At 36.8% G+C, this 19293-nt stretch overlaps 1 protein-coding gene across 20 annotated transcripts in view; it reads left to right on the top strand.

The window, feature by feature from the left end:
- Nucleotides 1-19293, top strand: part of WDPCP (WD repeat containing planar cell polarity effector) — a 516387-nt gene that overhangs the window by 322788 nt on the left and 174306 nt on the right. For 18 of the 20 annotated variants that reach the window (XR_015136725.1, XR_015136727.1, XR_015136726.1 and 15 more), the window contains 2 exons: nt 1018-1206; nt 4296-4419. Coding sequence is in view for 17 of the 20 variants with exons in the window: in XM_086326364.1 (XP_086182490.1) it covers nt 1018-1206; nt 4296-4419 (313 nt within the window). In the remaining 3 variants the exon portion in view is untranslated. Of the gene's footprint in view, nt 1-1017; nt 1207-4295; nt 4420-4618; nt 4799-19293 lie in introns of those variants that run through there. The other 2 variants (XM_086326375.1, XM_086326377.1) reach the window with 1 other exon arrangement.

A 19293-nucleotide genomic window follows, 5' to 3' on the forward strand; every position in this document is an offset into this window, starting at 1 on the left:
ACCTGATGCGAAGAACTGACTCCTTGGAAAAGACCCTGATGCTAGGGAAGATTGAAGGCAGGAGGATAAGGGGACAACAGAGGATGCGATGGTTGGATGGCATCATAGACTCAATGGACATGAGTTTGAGCAAACTCCAGGAATTGGTGATGGACAGGGAAGCCTGTCATGCTGCAGTCCATGGGATTGCAAAGAGTCAGATACAACTGAGTGACTGAACTGAACTGAATATTCATTAGTAATCAAAGATGATAATCTTTAAATGCCAATTTAAAATAAATTGGTATGTGTTATTCTATGTCATAAATATTTGTACTTTTTCCCGCCAAGTACATATGGCTGAAGATCAGATGCAACTTAATCTGGTCAATAAGAATTGTGTTACATCAAAATTCTGTCTTTACGTATATACCACAGGGACTTCCCTGGTGGTCCAGTAGTTAAGAATTTGCCCTCCAATGCAGGAGACGTGGGTTTGATTCTTGATCAGGGAACTAAGATCCCGTGAGGCAACTGAACCCATATGCCGCTACTAAAGAAGCAATGTGCTTGTGCCACAGCTGCTGAATCCACATGCTCTGGAGCATGTGCCCCATCACTAGAGAAGCCTGTGCACTGCAACGAAAAGACTGCATTTCTCAGTGAAGACCCCCCACAGCTAAACACACACACACACATAAATACAATAGAGGCCTAAATGACATATGGGAAATTCAGTTAGCTATTGTGATTTACCTAAAAGTTCTCACATTTATTCATTTTTAGTCTAAACAGTTGATTATGTAGAGTAAAAAGTTTTACTATGTGGTGAATGGTAAGCATAAACAAGATGGAGTTGGTAGGTGATACTTGAAGATTGGACCACAGTGCCATATATGACTATTGGCCTCCCCCAAACCCCACGTTTCAAGCTCTTTATGCAAGAAAAGATCACTTTTTTTTTTTCCTTTCTAGAAAAGTTAAATGTTATTTTTATTTTTAAATGACTCACTTGATTTTATGTATTTTTTGTGACAGGCATCTTCACACAAGGACACCTGGGTCAGGTAGACATCATCTCCCAGTATATTCACTGTGACGAGATCTATGAGGCAGTAAACATCCTGAGTGGTATGAACTGGGACACTCTGGGCCATGAGTGCTTTATCAGCATGTGTGCCATTGTAAACCATCTTCTTAGACAAAAGCTCACGCCAGAGAGAGAAGGTCAGATTTAAAATATATTTCGTGAGTTTTGTATATACATGAAATATGTTTTATTGAGTTGGTTATTTTTTGAGGATGCTTTGGAGTTGTATTACTGGAACTAAAAAGACAAAAATATTCATGCCCTATTAAACTGACAAAATCAGGTATCAAATAATTACTCCTATATGGTAACTTACTGTATAGTATTTGTCAACATAGTAACTTTTCTGTATATACCTGTGTTGGAACTCACAATGAAGTCATTGCACATTTCAGACTAAGTTCATGTGTAGAATATGCTCAGATTTTAAACTTTGATGAGGAATTTCATGTACTTTCTAGGGTTTGGAAGACAAAGGGTCCTAAACAAAAATCCTTATTTCTCCTTCACTTTAAACAGTAGTATTTCTCACATCCCAAGTTCATTGTCCAGACAATAGACTTTACCACTGATTGTGTGTGTGTGTGTGTGTGTGTGTGTGTGTGACAGAGAGAGAATTACAGCTTAGGTTGTTCTTCTTGTTTTCGTTTTAACTTTGACTTCTAATCCCCCTCTACCTTGTGGCTGCCTGGATTTCCTAACCTTCTGTAAATAAGTGATTTTGTCCATAGGATCTCAGATGTTTATTTTCAGAGAGAGATGAGGCACTGTAACCCACCCCCCCGAAAAAAGGGGGAAAAAAAAGTGCCATGTGGAATAATGAAATCAGTTTTTCTATTTTGCAGTATATATTATTTTTATTATGAGTAATTTATTTACTTAATGTAAAATGCATCTAAACATTCTTGAATTTGTATATTTCAAATGTTTGTGATTAGCATTGACATTAATAGTGGGAAACCATGGCCAGTGAAGATGTTTCTAGAGGTGATTTACAACGTAAAGAAAACAGGAAATATGTCAAAAAGCCTTTATTGGAGAGCTTTTTCCCTCACTGCCTTCTTTCCATATTTATAGATTTTCTTATTCCATTTTATTACATTTCAAAGTAAACATGATAGATAGTATTCTGTACCTAACCTTCTTTTTAGTAATTTTAGAGAAGAATAATCAGTAAGAACATGTTCTTTCAAGAAGTCTGCATCGTGAGACTTGGCCTCAACTCATAGGAGGCCCACAATATTTATTTAATGTTAATTGAATGTGCTTTTTGGAGGTAGTCCAACACATCTATGGAGATTCCAGTGCGTCTGCAATGAGAAAATGCCTAGCATATGCTTGACCCACAGTAGGTACTCAGTGGATGTTAGTTAAAAAGAAGAGTATAACTTCAGAATTTGGGGGCTCTAAGGTTACTGTAATATTTTCACCTGCAGAGTTATCTCAAGTAATTATTTGTTAGTATTGGTATACTCTCAAGATTAGGTAGATAGCAGGGTGCCTAAAGAAAGCCTGTTGTGGTAAGCATAACCCATGTAAGAGATCATAAATTTACAGTTGAGGAAATATGAAGACAACAATATATTGACTCTTACTCAGAACACCATGAAATTGTTAGCACCTTAGTGAATTTGTGTTGTAAGATTCCTGTGTAGTAAGTAAGATTATTAGGGAATTCACAAATGGGTATTATCAGGTTCCTGCCTTAATAAAGGATATTATCAAGGAACCATATTGGGTGGATACGGAAATAAAAAATTTGTATGATACACTAGGCTATTAAAATAAAATGCTTTCATGATGCTAGGTTATCAGAATATGTACATTTTAAGTAGATGTATGCATTTTCCCCCAAGTAATTGCAGAACACTTTTCTAAAACATTCACAATTCTTCTCTGTTGAGATTTATTCTATCTGAATCTAACAAATTTGACATGGTAATTTGTTTCCTTTTATTAATGGAGCCCAGTGAGCTCTTTTATTTGTAGCTGGAGCTGTGGTTATCTTCAAGATCTTCATTTCTGCCTTAAACATCAAGCTGGGCTATCTAATGAGTCTGTAACTGTGCTGGGAGCTACAAGTATTCCATGTAGGCTCAAACATTTCAGATGTACGAAACATGCTGTCAAGAAAACAAGCAATGGCAAGAGAATCTGGCTTGTTTTCACAATGGCATTGCTGTATTCAATTTTAATCTAAATTGACTGCTGCTTTCAAAGAAAATACCCCCAAAGTTCATCTTACTTTATTGTCTAGATCTGAGATTAAAAAAAGAAATTACCAGCAGCTTAGCAAAGTCCATAGCAATTGCTCTGATGAGGTATTTAATACTTTCAAACCCAAATATACCTAAAAGAGTTCTGCTAAATAAGGATGTTTATTCAACCTAGTGCTAGTAGTGCAAAAAAAATCAGTGGAATCCTACTGTGAGCTGTATTCTCATACAACGCTCACCATTATGGGAATTATATATTTCCCAGTGATTTCTTGGGGGTAACACAACCCCACTGGCATGTCTTGGCCAAAGTGTAAATTAGACAAAAAGTGCCCTTTTCTCCTAATCGCTAGCCCTTTGGCTTATCAAACCTGCTCTCCAGTCCTTTCCTATCAGGAAGTCAGTTGACCAGAGTAGATTAGCATGGGATCCCTCCCAGGGATGTTAACTTTCACCCTTGGACAAAACCAAGAATGTTGTGTTGTTTTGGACAGTATTTAGGAAAGGGAGGGGGATTTTTGATCTTTAAGTTGTAATAAAGAAATATTATTACTCCAATAAGTCTATTTTTATTTGCATTATTTTTAAAGATATTTCTAATACTGACTCCAAAGCCTAATGTAGTAAGACTAGTTTCCTCCTTTCAGCTAAAGAGAGTAAATGTTGTGCACACTGTGAGTTGATTTTACTGGAAATACTAGTTTCGAATTGTGTTACTCTGATGAGTCACTGTTTTAATTACCCATTTGTGGTGAGAGGTTGATTCATTATGGATTTCTTCAGTTGTGACAGCTTTTTGTTGCTCAGAGTCATTGTCAGCTTTGCTTCAAGTGAAAGTTTATACACAGGTTTGTTTTTGTACCAGCTGTCATATTTTAATTTCATCTTTTCCTGCAACAGGCTCACATTTCATCCAAGTTTGCAAAACCTGACTGACTGCAAACATGAGTATTCTGTTGTAATTGAAGGAGTTTCACTTGTTTTAGTGCTGCTATGTTTGAATTCCACAGCACAGCTTGAGGCAAGCCTTGGAACCTTCTATGCTCCAACAAGACCACTCCTGGATACGACTGTATTAGAATACAGAGACCAAATCAGCAAATACGCAAGGAGATTCTTCCACCACTTGCTCAGGTAAATGATAACTTCAGATTAATTAGTGTCAGACTTCAGATTAATTAGTGTCAGACTAATTACCTATTTAAGGAACCATCTTCTTTAATTAGAATATTCCATAATATGTCTATCTCTTTTCTAATAGTCTGTCCCTTAAGAGAAAAACAAATCAGCTCTTGATATGCTTTCTTTAATTTGTTCTTGTTTTCCTATTCAGGACTATACTGGAGTATCATTGAGGTCTTTTACATCATCAGTACACTTGAATAAAATTGTCCCTTTAATATGAAAGCAAAAATTACCAGCTTTGTAAAGTTATTTTAAAAATATTAATTGTACTCTTAAGAACAGAGAAATGTTTAATTGCAGCTAAAATAAATGTGCTATAAAGTTATAAGACAGTCTGCTGGTTTGCTTTACTTTCAGAATTACTATAGAGAGATTTGTCCATTGTTTTCCTATATAATGTAGCAAGTTGCTAGCTTCACTGTGTCTCATTTTCTCCCCTTTAAATTCCTTTAATTCCTTTAGTCTTAAGGATTATATGAAAAATTAGGTAGTGTCAAGAAATTACTCTGAGACAGATGCTGTAGAAGTTGAAGGAGAAGAATACAGAGCATATTCTCTATATATAAAATGAAAAAAATGGGTGGAAGATGAATGGATGGATGGAGATAAATAACTAGCCAGTTACTTTAGAGATACACCTAAATATATCAATGCTAGTAGTAAAAACAGGGAAGTGTTTAGAATAAAAATTAGGATATTGTGGAGTGGGTTAAGAGAAATATGAGAGAATAAGCCCATGGGAGCCTCCAAGGTATTAGTAATATTCCTTTTCTTAAAGTGAATGCAGTATATATTAAGGTCCATTAAAAAGTATTTATCTTTTAGCTGAAAGTATACATTTTGTATACTTTATTATATGATATATTTTATAATAGAAAGTAATAGACTTTTCAGTTGCTACATCCAGTCGAACTGGGTTTCAATTTTACTTCTAGTGTACTCTAACTGTTACAGTTCTTTTTAACTCAGGAAATTTCTGAGTTTATCAATTGACAAATGAGTAAACTATTTATAAAGTGGCACTTTGATCTCTACTGAACAGTGAAACCTTTGGAAAACAGTCTTTTTAGAAGCTAGAAATGTTAATATATTGTGTATGTTATGACCTACAATTGAATGTTGCCTTTTTATCTGAATGACTTCGGTATATTCCAAGAGATCCTTCACCCTAAATGAAGCAGTGTTATATCTCTAAACATATACCTCTTCATGACAAAGATAGTGAAACTGCCATCACATTTATTTGGACTTAGGGCTTTATTCTTTGCTCTATTATTCTACTTTCCTTGTTTCTAGGGAAAATTAATTAATTCACCTCTTGCCTGAAGAGCATAAAAAGATTAACATTAATGAAGCTGACATTCTGGTGGCAGATTCTTGGTGGCCTCACTGTCTCCGGCCTGTCTGATTTTATGTAGTGATTTGGTTGTGCATAAGTATCACATTTTATAATGCTGCTGGCTTTAGAATACTCATATCCTACTAATATTCACACGTTCTACTAATGTGCAATTTTCTCATTGATTTTTCTCAGACATAGTATTCTAATTATTATTTGGATGTATTTTGATGAGGTGACTATTACTATCATTATTATTAGACTGTAGCTTATCTGTGTGATTACATCTGAAATTGAACATTGTCTCTTAGGAATATACTAGGTTTTTCATGTTTCCTTTTTTGTATGCTTTCCATTGTTTCAATTATAAGGAATGTTTGGTAGTTCTTTTGACAGTAGGCTATACATGGCATTAGAAAAAAGAAACATTAGAAGAAACTGAATGAGATAGCTTAGGTTAGAACCATCCTTTTGTTTACTCTGCCAACAAGAAGCTCTCCTGCGTAAGTGAAGAGGAAAAGGCCAAGTACGATTTTGTATTTGTGAAGCACTAGAATCGCATCACTTTTTCACTTTTTTCTGGACTTTGCTAGCCAGTATTTTAATACTCTTAAAAAAAGTTATTAGATAATGGAATAAGTACTAACAGTGAAGATCATCATAAAGTAAAGATGAAGAAAAGGAGCACCATGCAGAGTAGGGATATATCTAAGATCACTCGCTGGTTAAGCTGAGGACTCAGATTGCTTAAGTCCAGATTAAAAAAAGAATAAAATACTACATTGATTTTAATATCAAAAAGTATATAGTGAGGTCATAGTATGAGTTTGTGCTGATATACACATATACTGTGTGGGCTTTTAAAACAAATGTTTTGGTTTACAGTTTTGTTTTTATCTTGATAGTAGTAGAAGTCCAGAGACAGCTTTTTGTTTCTTGACCTTTTTTGTCTTGAGCAAATATGAAACGTATTTTGACAGCCTTCCTTCAAATCCAAATGAATCTAAATTTTGAAACTTACTTCTCATGTCCTTTACTGACAACTTTTTTTATGTGTTCAAAGTGGTCAGTGTTCATTAAAGAAATGCTCCTTATCAGTGTAAATAATTGCTCCTAACATTAAAGACAGAAATCAGTAGAAGTACAATCTTGATATGGTAGCTAAATAAGGTGATTGTTACAATAAAATTTTAAAAGAGATTGTACAGCTCAATTCACAAAACCATTAAGCTGGAAGAACTGACCTATAGAATGTGACTTAAAAAAATTCAGTGTGTTATCCTTTACTCTCACACTCCAAATACTCTGACACCAAATATGTGGGGTTTTTCCTCCACACCTACCAATTCTCTGACACCAGCTCTACAGTTCAGTTCAATTCTGATACTAACCAGAGTTAACTCAGATCCCACATTATTAAGAGCTCAGTCTTGTAAGATTATCCCTACTTCATATGCCATGCACAAGTAATAGATTCCCAAGTTACCTGCAATTTCTGTCTGACTTGTCTACAAATCGTACGTTCCTATCATCCCCTCCACATGTTCAATAGTATATTAGAGTAGCTCATAGAACCAGGAAAATAGAGCTTGCTTACTATTGGCAATATTTTAAAGGATACAAATAAAAGCCAGAGAGAGAGATGCATAGGGCAAATAATGTGGGAAAGGACTCGAAGCCTCCATGCCCTCCAAGTGTACCACCTTCCCTGCTCCTCCACACTTTCAGTCCGGAAGCTCTCTGAATCTCCTCCTTTTGAGTATTTATGGAGGCTGCATTACATAGGCATGATTGGTGAAATAATTGGCTACTGATGATTAATTCAACCTCTAGCTCCCCTTTCTTCCCTTTCCCCCAGAAGTTCAGGAGTGAGGCTAAAGTTCTGCTAATCATGTGGTTGATTTCCTTCACTTCAGCCCCTATCTGTAGAGGCTTTTAGAAAGTCAACTCATCAATCTAAACTTAGGTATTGTTGAAAGGGGATTGTTATGAGTAACAAAAGACTTTCTTTTCATCTTTTTTGGCTCTGTATCACTTAGGAAGTTTCAGGAAGCTCCTTTGTCACAAACAGGACAAAGATCTAATATATATTTCATATTACTATAAATCACAGTATCATAGAAGGAAGATGTAAGTTTGCCTAAATTAAGTTCGAAAGGTGATTGTTCATTTCTCTGCTTCCATAAAATTGAATACTCTTCCAGAACTGCTGAATAAGGAAGTATTAGCAAGTAAGAGCTTTTCACTATAAACAAATAGGAACTATAAGAAAATTCCTAGATAATGATGAAATAAAAGGGAAAGCATTTCAAATGAATGTGCCACATATGAAGCTTATTTTACTATATATTATGTCAACTTTCCTGGATGTTTGAAAATTTGTATAATACTGGAAGATGATGTGTATTATCTTGGAGTCAATATTTATACTTAGAATTTGGGGGAAAGTAATCTCTTAGAAATGACTCTTGGCTTATGAAAAGTATGTATGTTAGGCAAAAAGAAACTGTTAACCAGTTTGATTTTTAAATGGCTTTATAAAATTTACTTTTTACTAATAAAGCACACTCAGTAAATAAAACAATTTTTCTATGAAGTCAATTCAAAGAGCATAAATACTAAAACAGTTACCTAAGAATATTTAGAGAATAAGAATGATCTACAGAGAAAAACTTACTAGTCAGACCACCTATTTAATAGATAATATATTTAAAATATTTGTTTGAAGCATGGTTGAGCTGGCAGGAAACTTAGGGAAACAACTCATAGGTTGAAATGACAAGGATGTTTGATTCCATAAGAGTAGGCAAAGTCACAGTTTGTTTTGAGGGCATTTGCTGGCACCTGGCAGTGAGGTGCTTGGTTTATAAAGGCGGTGTACTCAGAGGATTGGAGACAAAGCCTAGGGCTCAAGCAGAATGGGAAATTGGATCAGGGATTCCCACATCAATTTAGGACCCTTGAAGGGCAGCATCTTCCTTGAGAGATCTAAAAATAAGGAAGGCATGAGATGCAGGAAGGAATGGTTAAACCTGTGGGAGCCTAAACAAAAAGTGATCATGTAAAACATAAACACTGATGTCTAATTCAAGTGATTAAAATTAAGATAAAATCCTGGATATGATAACATATAAATCAGAAGAGAAGTGAAAAAGTTAAAGCATTCTAAGGTTCCTGACTTTCAAAGTGAAGGTAGAGATACTTATTAATACCAGATTTTATAAGTAAAAGATACATGGTAAAATTTGGGGTGCTCACTGAAAGAACAGAATAGACTGTATAATTTTCATACAAATAGAAAGAAAATATTGGATAAGGGAAAAAATAATTGAATCCCAAAGAAGGCAAGAATTGGAGGAGGGTTCATCATGAAGCGAGGAAAACCATAAAAAAAGATGAAAACCAGAAACACAATAATAGTAGAAATGAATTTTAAAAATCAATAATCACTGTCAGTGTAAGTAGATTAAAATTTTCATTTGCAGAGATTGTTGAAACAGTTTTTTCTAAGTTTTTACAAGAGACACTTAAAACATAGGAAGTTTAAAAGCTAGAGAATGGGTAAAAAATTATACTAGGTCAAAAGAGAGCTAGTAATGTTATATAAATAGTCTCTAAAGCAAAATCAGTAGTATAGATTACTAGAGATCGATATCAATAGAAAAATCAATTGATATAACAGTTCTAAATGTGTACAATTACACATAAAATAAAAATTGACAAATCAACTTTTCACAGTTAAAATTTTAATTCCTTTGGTGTGGTAATTGATAGATTAAGTGAACAAAGTATCATTAAGGAAATAGAGAATACTGATGTAATGGACATGTATACAGTACTGTTGCTTCCTGACCTGCATATAGGTTTCTCAAGAGGCAGGTCAGGTGGTCTGGTGTTCCCATGTCTTTCAGAATTTTCCACAGTTTATTGTGATCCACACAGTCAAAGGCTTTGGCATAGTCAATAAAGCAGAAATAGATGTTTTTCTGGAACTCTCTTGCTTTTTCCATGATCCAGCGGATGTTGGCAATTTGATCTCTGGTTCCTCTGTCTTTTTTAAAACCAGCTTGAACATCTGGAAGTTCACGGTTCACATATTGCTGAAGCCTGGCTTGGAGAATTTTGAGCATTACTTTACTAGCGTGTGAGATGACTGTAATTGTGCAGTAGTTTGAGCATTCTTTGGCATTGCCTTTCTTTGGGATTGGAATGAAAACTGACCTTTTCCAGTCCCGATGCCACTGCTGAGTTTTCCACATTTGTTGGCATGTTGAGTGCAGCACTTTCACAGCATCATCATTCAGGATTTGAAATAGCTCAACTGGAATTCCATCACCTCCACTAGCTTTGTTCATAGTGATGCTTTCTAAGGCCCACTTGACTTCACATTCCAGGATGTCCAGCTCTAGGTGAGTGATCACACCATCGTGATTATCTTGGTCATGAAGATCTTTTTTGTACAGTTCTTCTGTGTATTCTTGCCAACTCTTCTTAATATCTTCTACTTCTGTTAGGTCCGTACTATTACTGTCCTTTATCGAGCCCATCTTTGCATGAAATGTTCCCTTGGTATGTGCAGGTCAGGAATCAACAGTTAGAAGTGGACATGGAACAACAGACTGGTTCCAAATAGGAAAAGGAGGACATCAAGGCTGTATATTGTCACCTTGCTTATTTAGCGTATATGCAGAGTACATCATGAGAAAGGCTGGGCTGGAAGAAGCACAGGCTGGAATCAAGATTGCTGGGAGAAATATCAATAACCTCAGATACACAGATGACACCACCCTTATGGCAGAAAGTGAAGAGGAACTAAAAAGCCTCTTGATGAAAGTGAAAGAGGAGAGTGAAAAAGTTGGCTTAAAACTCAACATTCAGAAAGCTAAGATCATGGCATCGGGTCATCACTTCATGGCAAACAGATGGGGAAACAGTGGAAACAGTGTCAGACTTTATTTTTTTGGGCTCCAAAATCACCACAGATGGTGATTGCAGCCATGAAATTAAAAGATGCTTACTCCTTGGAAGGAAAGTTATGACCAACCTTGATAGCATATTAAAAAAGCAGAGACATTACTTTGCCAACAAAGGTCTGTCTAGTCAAGGCTATGGGTTTTCCAGTGGTCATGTATCAATATGAGAATTGGACTGTGAAGAAAGCTGATCGCCAAAGAATTGATGCTTTTGAAGTGTGGTGTTGGAGAAGATGGTGTTGGAGAAGACTCTTGAGAGTCCCTTGGACTGCAAGGAGATCAGTCCTGGGTGTTCATTGGAAGGAGTGATGCTGAAGCTGAAACTCCAGTACTTGGCCACCTCATGCAGAGAGTTGACTCATTGGAAAAGAACCTGATGCTGGGAGGGGTTGGGGGCTGGAGGAGAAGGGAATGACAGAGGATGAGATGGTTGGATGGCATCACAGACTCGACGCACATGAGTTTGGGTGAACTCCGGGAGTTGGTGATGGACAGGGAGGCCTGGCGTGCTGTGGTTCATGGGGTCGCAAAGAGTTGGACACGACTGAGGGACTGAACTGATACAGTACTGTATACAACTGGAGACTATACTTTTTTCATAAACACAAACAGTTTAAAAAACTAAAAACTAGACTTATTGCAGTGATCATTTTATAATGTACAGAGATATCAAATCACAACAGTAGATCAGTTATACTTGTTTTTTAAAAAGCACCATGTAATTTAAGAAAATACTGGTAAAATAAGCCTAAAAAAAGTAGAAGGAAAGCAATATGTTCAGAAATTAATGTATCAACATTACAGAAGTGAGTAAATAAAGCTAAGCATTTGTTCTTTGACATGATTGGTAAAATAGAAAATAGTGAACAATACTAAGGGATATAAAAGGGATCTAATGTTACACATGTCAGAAATTTTTAAAAATTAGAGAATACTATGAATAACTTCATTACAGAAAAACTTGAAAATTAGATGAAATTTCTTTAAAAAAATAAAAATAAAGCTGACTGAAAAATAGAATATCTGAATAACCATTAATGGATTAATGAAATTAATGAATTAATGAAATTAAATTAGTAATTAACACTTTTCCCACTAGTAAGCCAGTCCCAAAGTGTTTTTAACAAATGAGGGTCTACATTATACTTACACTTTTTCTTCATTGTGTTTCTTTTAGTTGTTTTTTTAAATGCATATTTATTTACATTGTTGCATGTAAAATTAAAAAAAAAAACCCTGGATTCACTATGATGATCTTGTAAGAGACTTATTCGATATGGTAATTATATTTGAAGATTGACTCTAGAAAGTGACTCTTACATGTGAGCAGACCTTTTTAGGAAAAGGATCAAAGAACAAAATGGAAAAATAGCAGAAGGGAACAAGGACAAAACCTTAAGGCCTTTAACTGAAAACCCCTAGATAAGTTTGCTTTTTTACAGATGAAGGAGCTTATTTTCATGTGGGCCCAGTTAGGGCTGTTTGGAAATGAAAACTGTGGGTATAGGGGAACTTGAGATTCTTGCCAAGCAGTGAGGAAAGTTCTACCATATTGACAGTTTGAAAAAACATTGTGATGCTAACCAGTAAAATAGTAAACCAAACAAAATTGGTTCAGGATAAGTACAAATAACTTGAAGGCCATTTCATGAACAGATTCATGAAGTCTGTTTCAACAGACTTGGTTCTTCTTCCTCAAGGTTCCTCTTTTAGAACTAATCCCCTTTTGCTCTTTGATCCTTTTCCTAAACAAAGGTCTGTAACTGTAATCAGTTCAGTTCAGTTCATAGTTACTCAGGGAATGGCCCAAAGCATCCAAACTGTGTTACATTTGGCAGTATGGCTTTCCTTTATAGCATCGCTTCCCTATATATATATATATAAATATACCAGTGAAATAAGTCCTTCAGTTCAGTTCAGTTCAGTCGCTCAGTCGTGTACGACTCTTTGCGACCCCATGAATCGCAGCACGCCAGGCCTCCCTGTCCATCACCAACTCCCAGAGTTCACACAAACTCATGTCCATCGAGTCAGTGATGCCATCCAGCCATCTCATCCTCTGTCATTCCCTTCTCCTCCTGCCCCCAATCCCTCCCAGCATCAGAGTCTTTTCCAATGAGTCAACTCTTCGCATGAGGTGGCCAAAGTACTGGAGTTTCAGCTTTAGCATCATTCCTTCCAAAGAACACCCAGGACCGATCTCCTTTAGAATGGACTGGTTGGATCTCCTTGCAGTCCAAGGGACTCTCAAGAGTCTTCTCCAACACCATAGTTCAAAAGCATCAATTCTTCAGTGCTCAGCCTTCTTCACAGTCCAACTCTCACATCCAAACATGACTACTGGAAAAACCATAGCCTTGACTAGACAGACCTTTGTTGGCAAAGTAATGTCTCTGCTTTTGAATATGCTGTCTAGGTTGGTCATAACTTTCCTTCCAAGGAGTAAGCATCTTTTAATTTCATGACTGCAGTCACCATCTGTAGTGATTTTGGAGCCCCCCAAAATAAAGTCTGATACTGTTTCCACTGTTTCCCCATCTATTTCCCATGAAGTGATGGGACCGGATGCCATGATCTTAGTTTTCTGAATTTTACTTACATTGCTCACATTCTCTCTCAGATATTATGTCTAAAAATAAAAATGGGTAAAACTCACATTATTATAAGGAAAATCATGATTATTTAAAAAGCTACGATAATAACCATTCTTTTCCACTTGAATTACTGTAATGGCCTGAGAACTCTCCGTTGTCCAGTGTGAAAGAAATATACTAGATTCTTTATAGAGGTTAAGAATAGTGATAGTTTGCTTATTAGGCATTATATTGAATAGATGAATCTTAAGACTTTTTTTCACCCCAGTCATTACTGTTTTCATTTGTGATGTACAAAATTCATTTTATGCCTAAATTCTAGTTGAGTTGTTTTTTCAGAACTATTTATTCTTATTTTCTCTTGGATATTAACTCTCCATGGTCTTCTCTGTTACTCTTCTTCAATGAATGATTTCCTGGGCCTGGGCAAAAGGCCACATTTATAAGTGAGGAAACTATGTCTGCAGGTTTGACACTTCTGACCAAGACAGTTGTTGACCTTAAACTCCAGACTTGCCCCAACTGATGGCCTCCTTCTGCTTCTTGTCATGAAGTCTTAACTCTCTTTAGTTTAGCAGATGAAAGTGGTTAAAAAACACTAGGATGTATTCACATTAACTGTATTAAGTACATGGCCTCTGGGCACATTTGAGTGTAGCACCTAGCCACAACTGGTATGTACTCAGGATGACTATGGACATGTAACATAGACCATGTAACACAGTTATAGCTATTTTAAAGCTGTGGTGTGAAGACACCCTTTATCAACAATGCAAAAATCAGAGATGTCTTCTCTGACAGTGAAGGACATACATGATCTGCAAATTGTGGCTATTGAGAGAGATGATTCTTGGCTACTGAGTACTTTATAAAGCCTAGGAGAAATTCTAACCTGTTGAGGTCTGAAAAAGAGACATGCAAAGAAGATACAATCAATAATTTATTAGGCAGATTGTATATATCTGCAGATCTCATAGCTCAAGGAAAGACCATGATAGAGTATAATAAATGAACCTCAATAAATAAGTGGAGAAGGCAATGGCAACCCAATCCAGTGCTCTTGCCTGGAAAATCCCATGGACGGAGGCGCCTGGTAGGCTGCAGTCCATGAGGTCGCGAAGAGTCTGACACGACTGAGCGACTTCACTTTCACTTTTCACTTTCATGCATTGGAGAAGGAAATGGCAACCCACTCCAGTGTTCTTGCCTGGAGAATCCCAGGGACTGTGGAGCCTGGTGGGCTGCCGTCTATGGGGTCACACAGAGTCAGACACGACTGAAGCAACTTAGCAGCAGCAGCAATAAATAAGTTTCAGAATATGTTTATTTTTATGTGAAATGCTTCTTGTGTGTTTGGTAAAGTATAAATATAACAATAATTCTTTACTCTTTTATTACATTTTAAACTTATTAGAACTCAAAAAACTATGAACAGATGTTGTAACCTTATTTCTACTTATAGTAAGTATTGGCACCTGTTTGTCATATTCTAGAGTAGACAGGATAAGTACCATTTGGTTCCAACTCTTTAAATTCTCCTCACTTCCATTTTGCTTTCCTCTGATAACCATGGTCAAATAATAAAATATTCAGCTTGCTATATAGGTTCTGATTCTTATTAACTATCATAAAATTTTATATAAAGAGGTGCTTGACTTTTGTCAGTACCTGGAGAACTAAGGAGCATCTATCTAAATTTTAGGGATGTAAGGCAATGGCACCCCACTCCAGAGTTCTTGCCTGGAGAATCCCAGGGATAGGGGAGCCTGGTGGACTGCCATCTCTGGGGTCGCACAGAGTCGGACACGACTGAAGTGACTTAGCAGCAGCAGCAGCAACAAATATTAGCTTCCCTCAAAAAGGTAACATATGTGCCTCAGAAGTGTTGATATGACTGAAAAAAAAGACATTACTTTGGTGAAATCTTTCTTGAACACTGATCACATGTGGTTATTGCTCTGAGAGAATATGTATTTATCTTTTATTTCATAGATTTTATAAACAAATGTTGTTTAAACCTAAAGCTCTCCCATGAATTCAGCTCTTCCTGATCCACAGGACTGCATACTGTCATTGCAGTTTAGAACATTATGCTACATTTTGGCCTAAATAAAAGTAACTTCCTGATTGTAGAAGTAATAGATGATTTCCTTCACAGTATAGTATCATTGCTTTCTTCTTTTCATGTCAGTAAAAATAGATTCACATCATGCATTATAAAGATGTAGCACCACCCATCCTCTTATTCATGGACATGGACTACTTCCAAATTTTTGTTACTTTGAGCAATGCTGTTAATAGACACGATATTCATGTAACTTCATGAGTGTATTCATGCACACACACAGACGTGTACACACACACATATATTTGTGCATTTATCTGATTATTTCCTGAGAGTGAATTCCTATAAGTGAAATTTCCTAGTCAGAAGTTATTCACACTTATAAGATTCTTGATATATTTTTGTCAAATATTCCTGTCACCATTTTGTCAAATTAGTCATCATAACCACAGTTGAGATAATATCTTAAAGTGATGACAAATAGGTGAAATTTGGCACCTTGCTGCTTTAATTTTTGTTGTATTCTTATTTAAAACTTTTAGGTAATAAACTTTATTGTTTAGAGTGATGAAATTTGAGGCAAACTATATGCAGATGACACCACCCTTATGGCAGAAAGTGAAGAGGAACTAAAAAGCCTCTTGATGAAAGTGAAAGTGGAGAGTGAAAAAGTTGGCTTTAAGCTCAACATTCAGAAAACTAAGATCATGGCATCCGGTCCCATCACTTCATGGGAAATAGATGGGGAAACAGTGGAAACAGTGTCATACTTTATTTTTCTGGGCTCCAAAATCACTACAGATGGTGACTGCAGCCATGAAGTTAAAAGACGTTTACTCCTTGGAAGGAAAGTTATGACCAACCTAGATAGCATATTCAAAAGCAGAGACATTACTTTGCCAACAAAGGTTCGTCTAGTCAAGGCTACGGTTTTTCCTGTGGTCATGTATGCATGTGAGAGTTGGACTGTGAAGAAGGCTGAGCGCCGAAGAATTGATGCTTTTGAAGTGTGGTGTTGGAGAAGACTCTTGAGAGTCCCTTGGACTGCAAGGAGATCCAACCAGTCCATTCTGAAGGAGATCAGCCCTGGGTGTTCTTTGGAAGGAATGATGCTAAAGCTGAAACTCCAGTACTTTGGCCACCTCATGCGAAGAGTTGACTCATTGGAAAAGACTGATGCTGGGAGGGACTGGGGGCAGGAGGAGAAGGGGACGACAGAGGATGAGATGGCTGGATGGCATCACTGACTCGATGGACGTGAGTCTGGGTGAACTCTGGGCGTTGGTGATGGACAGGGAGGCCTGGTGTGCTGTGATTCATGGGGTTGCAAAGAGTCGGACACGACTGAGCGACTGATCTGATCTGATCTGATCTGAGAGGAAAATCTGGAGGTTTCCAATATACGCTCTCTCCCTAACCTGCTTTAATATTGATCTTTTTTTTTCTACTAGTGGTTATAAGCATACATTTTCATATATAGACATGTGTATATATATAAAAGCTATTTGTATTTTGTGAAAGATTACTATTTAATCTGTGCTGGTTAAAGGACTTTATACATGATCACATTTAATCTTCACATCATAATATGTAAGCATGTATTATCCTTGTTTTATAGATGAGGATATTCAGGAAGATTGACTAACTTGTTCAATATTTATATATATGTGGCAGACCAGGATTGTAACTTGAGTCCATCTTACCTCAAAGTCTCAGTTCAGTTCAGCTCAGTCACTCAGTCATGTCTGACTCTTTGCGACCCCATGGACTGCAGCACACCAGGCTTCCCTGTCCATCACCAACTCCTGGAGTTTGCTCAAACTCATGTCCATCAAGTCGGTGATGCCATCCAACCATCTTATCCTCTGTCGTCCCCTTCTCCTCCCGCCTTCAATCTTTCCCAGAATCAGGGTCTTTTCAAATGAATCAGTTCTTCAAATCAGGTGGCCAAAGTACTGGAGTTTCAGCTTCAGCATCAGTCTTTCTAATGAGTATTCAGGACTGGTTTCCTTTAGGATGGACTGGTTGGGTCTCCTTGCAGTCTAAGGGACTCTCAAGAGTCTTCTCCAGCACCACAGTTCAAAAGCATCAATTCTTCAGTGCTCAGCTTTCTTTATAGTCCAAGTCTCACATCCTTACATGACTACTGGAAAAACCATTGCTTTGACTAGATGGACCTTTGTTGGCAAAGTAACGTCTCTGCTTTTTAAAATGCTGTCTACATTGGTTATAACTTTTCTTCCAAGGAGCAAGCGTCTTTTAATTTCATGGCTGCAGTCACCATCTGCAGTGATTTTGGAGCCCCCCAAAATAAAGTCTCTCACTGTTTCCACTGTTTCCCTATCTATTTGCCTGAAGCTGTGATCTTCATTTTCTGAATGTTGAGTTTTAGCCAGCTTTTTCACTCTCCTTTTTCACTTTCATCAATAGGCTTTTTAGTTCTTCTTCACTTTCTGCCATAAGGGTGGTATCATCTGCATATCTGGGGTTATTGGTATTTCTCCCAGCAATCTTGATTCCAGCTTGTTCTTCATCCAGCCCAGTGTTTCTCATGATGTACTCTGTATATAAGTTAAATAAGCAGGATGACAATATACAGCCTTGACGTTCTACTTTCCCAATTTGGAACCAGTCTGTTGTTCCATGTCCAGTTCTAACTGTTGCTTCCTGACCTGCATACAGATGTCTCAAGAGGCAGGTCAGGTGATCTGGTATTCCCATGTCTTTCAGAATTTTCCACAGTTTGTTGCTTCAGATTAATAGGCCATTTTCAGTGTTAGTGCTGATACTTTTAAATGGTATTATAACAAATATCATGGACTGAGTGGCTCATAAACAACAGGAGTTTATTTTCTATCGTCTGGAGGTCTCAGGTCGAGGCACTAGCATGGCCATGTTCTGGTGAGGACCCTCATCCTGGTTCACAGCCAGCACCCACCTCTGTGTCCTCACAGGTTTGAAGAGGTGAAGGCTCTCTCTAGGCCTCTGTTATGAGGACATGAATTCCACTCAAGAGGGCTCTACATCATCCAAAGGGCCCACCTAATGGTCCTGATACTTTCATGTTGGGAATTAGGTTTTTAACAGAAATTTGCTTAGGACACAAAACATAAGAAACATTTTTAAAAATTCAGAACTTAGGAGAGGTTTTGTGCTTTCTGCTGTAGGAGACACTGCTTCCAGTCTCCTCTCCTCTTTGCTAGTAAATCAGATTAAACCAGAACATTGCATGGTGTTCAAACTTTTGGCACCTGTATTTTTGAGTACAACTTTATATGATTCCCAGATTTATTCATCTCATGACAAATTAAACATGTTCTCAGTTTCTATGTAGTCTGCTGTCAAGTTTTGATATTTTTAAAAATTATTCACTAACATTGAAAAAATGGCATATTAATCCAAAGCACATTTATTGCCATGTTAACTTATCACATAATTTCAATATAAAATATCACAAAATTTCAACATAAAATAGGTTGGAAGAGATTATATTGTTTTCATCTTTAAGATAAGAAATAGGAAGTACAGGAAAGTGTTAAATACTTAACATTGCTCCAACATGTCTCTAACCTAAATAGATAAGATATTCAGCATATTTTATTATTTCAAAACAGTATTTTATTGTATAACCAAATTTTGGGCTAGAAAACAGGGAAGGAAAGAAATGTCTAAAGCATACAAAACAGCTATTTGAATTTTTGAAGGTAAAAGGAGTGTAACAGAAACTTTAAATTGCTTTATTCTGCCTCAGTCAGTTCAGTTCAGTTGCTCAGTTGTGTCTGACTCTTTGCAACCCCATGAATCACAGCACGCCAGGCTTCCCTGTCCACCACCAACTCCCGGAGTTCACCC

This window comes from Bos grunniens, chromosome 11 (assembly GCF_055505025.1).
Source record: "Bos grunniens cultivar Pamir isolate PY7600 chromosome 11, Bosgru_T2T1.0, whole genome shotgun sequence".
In the NCBI taxonomy this organism is placed as follows: Eukaryota; Metazoa; Chordata; class Mammalia; order Artiodactyla; family Bovidae; genus Bos; species Bos grunniens.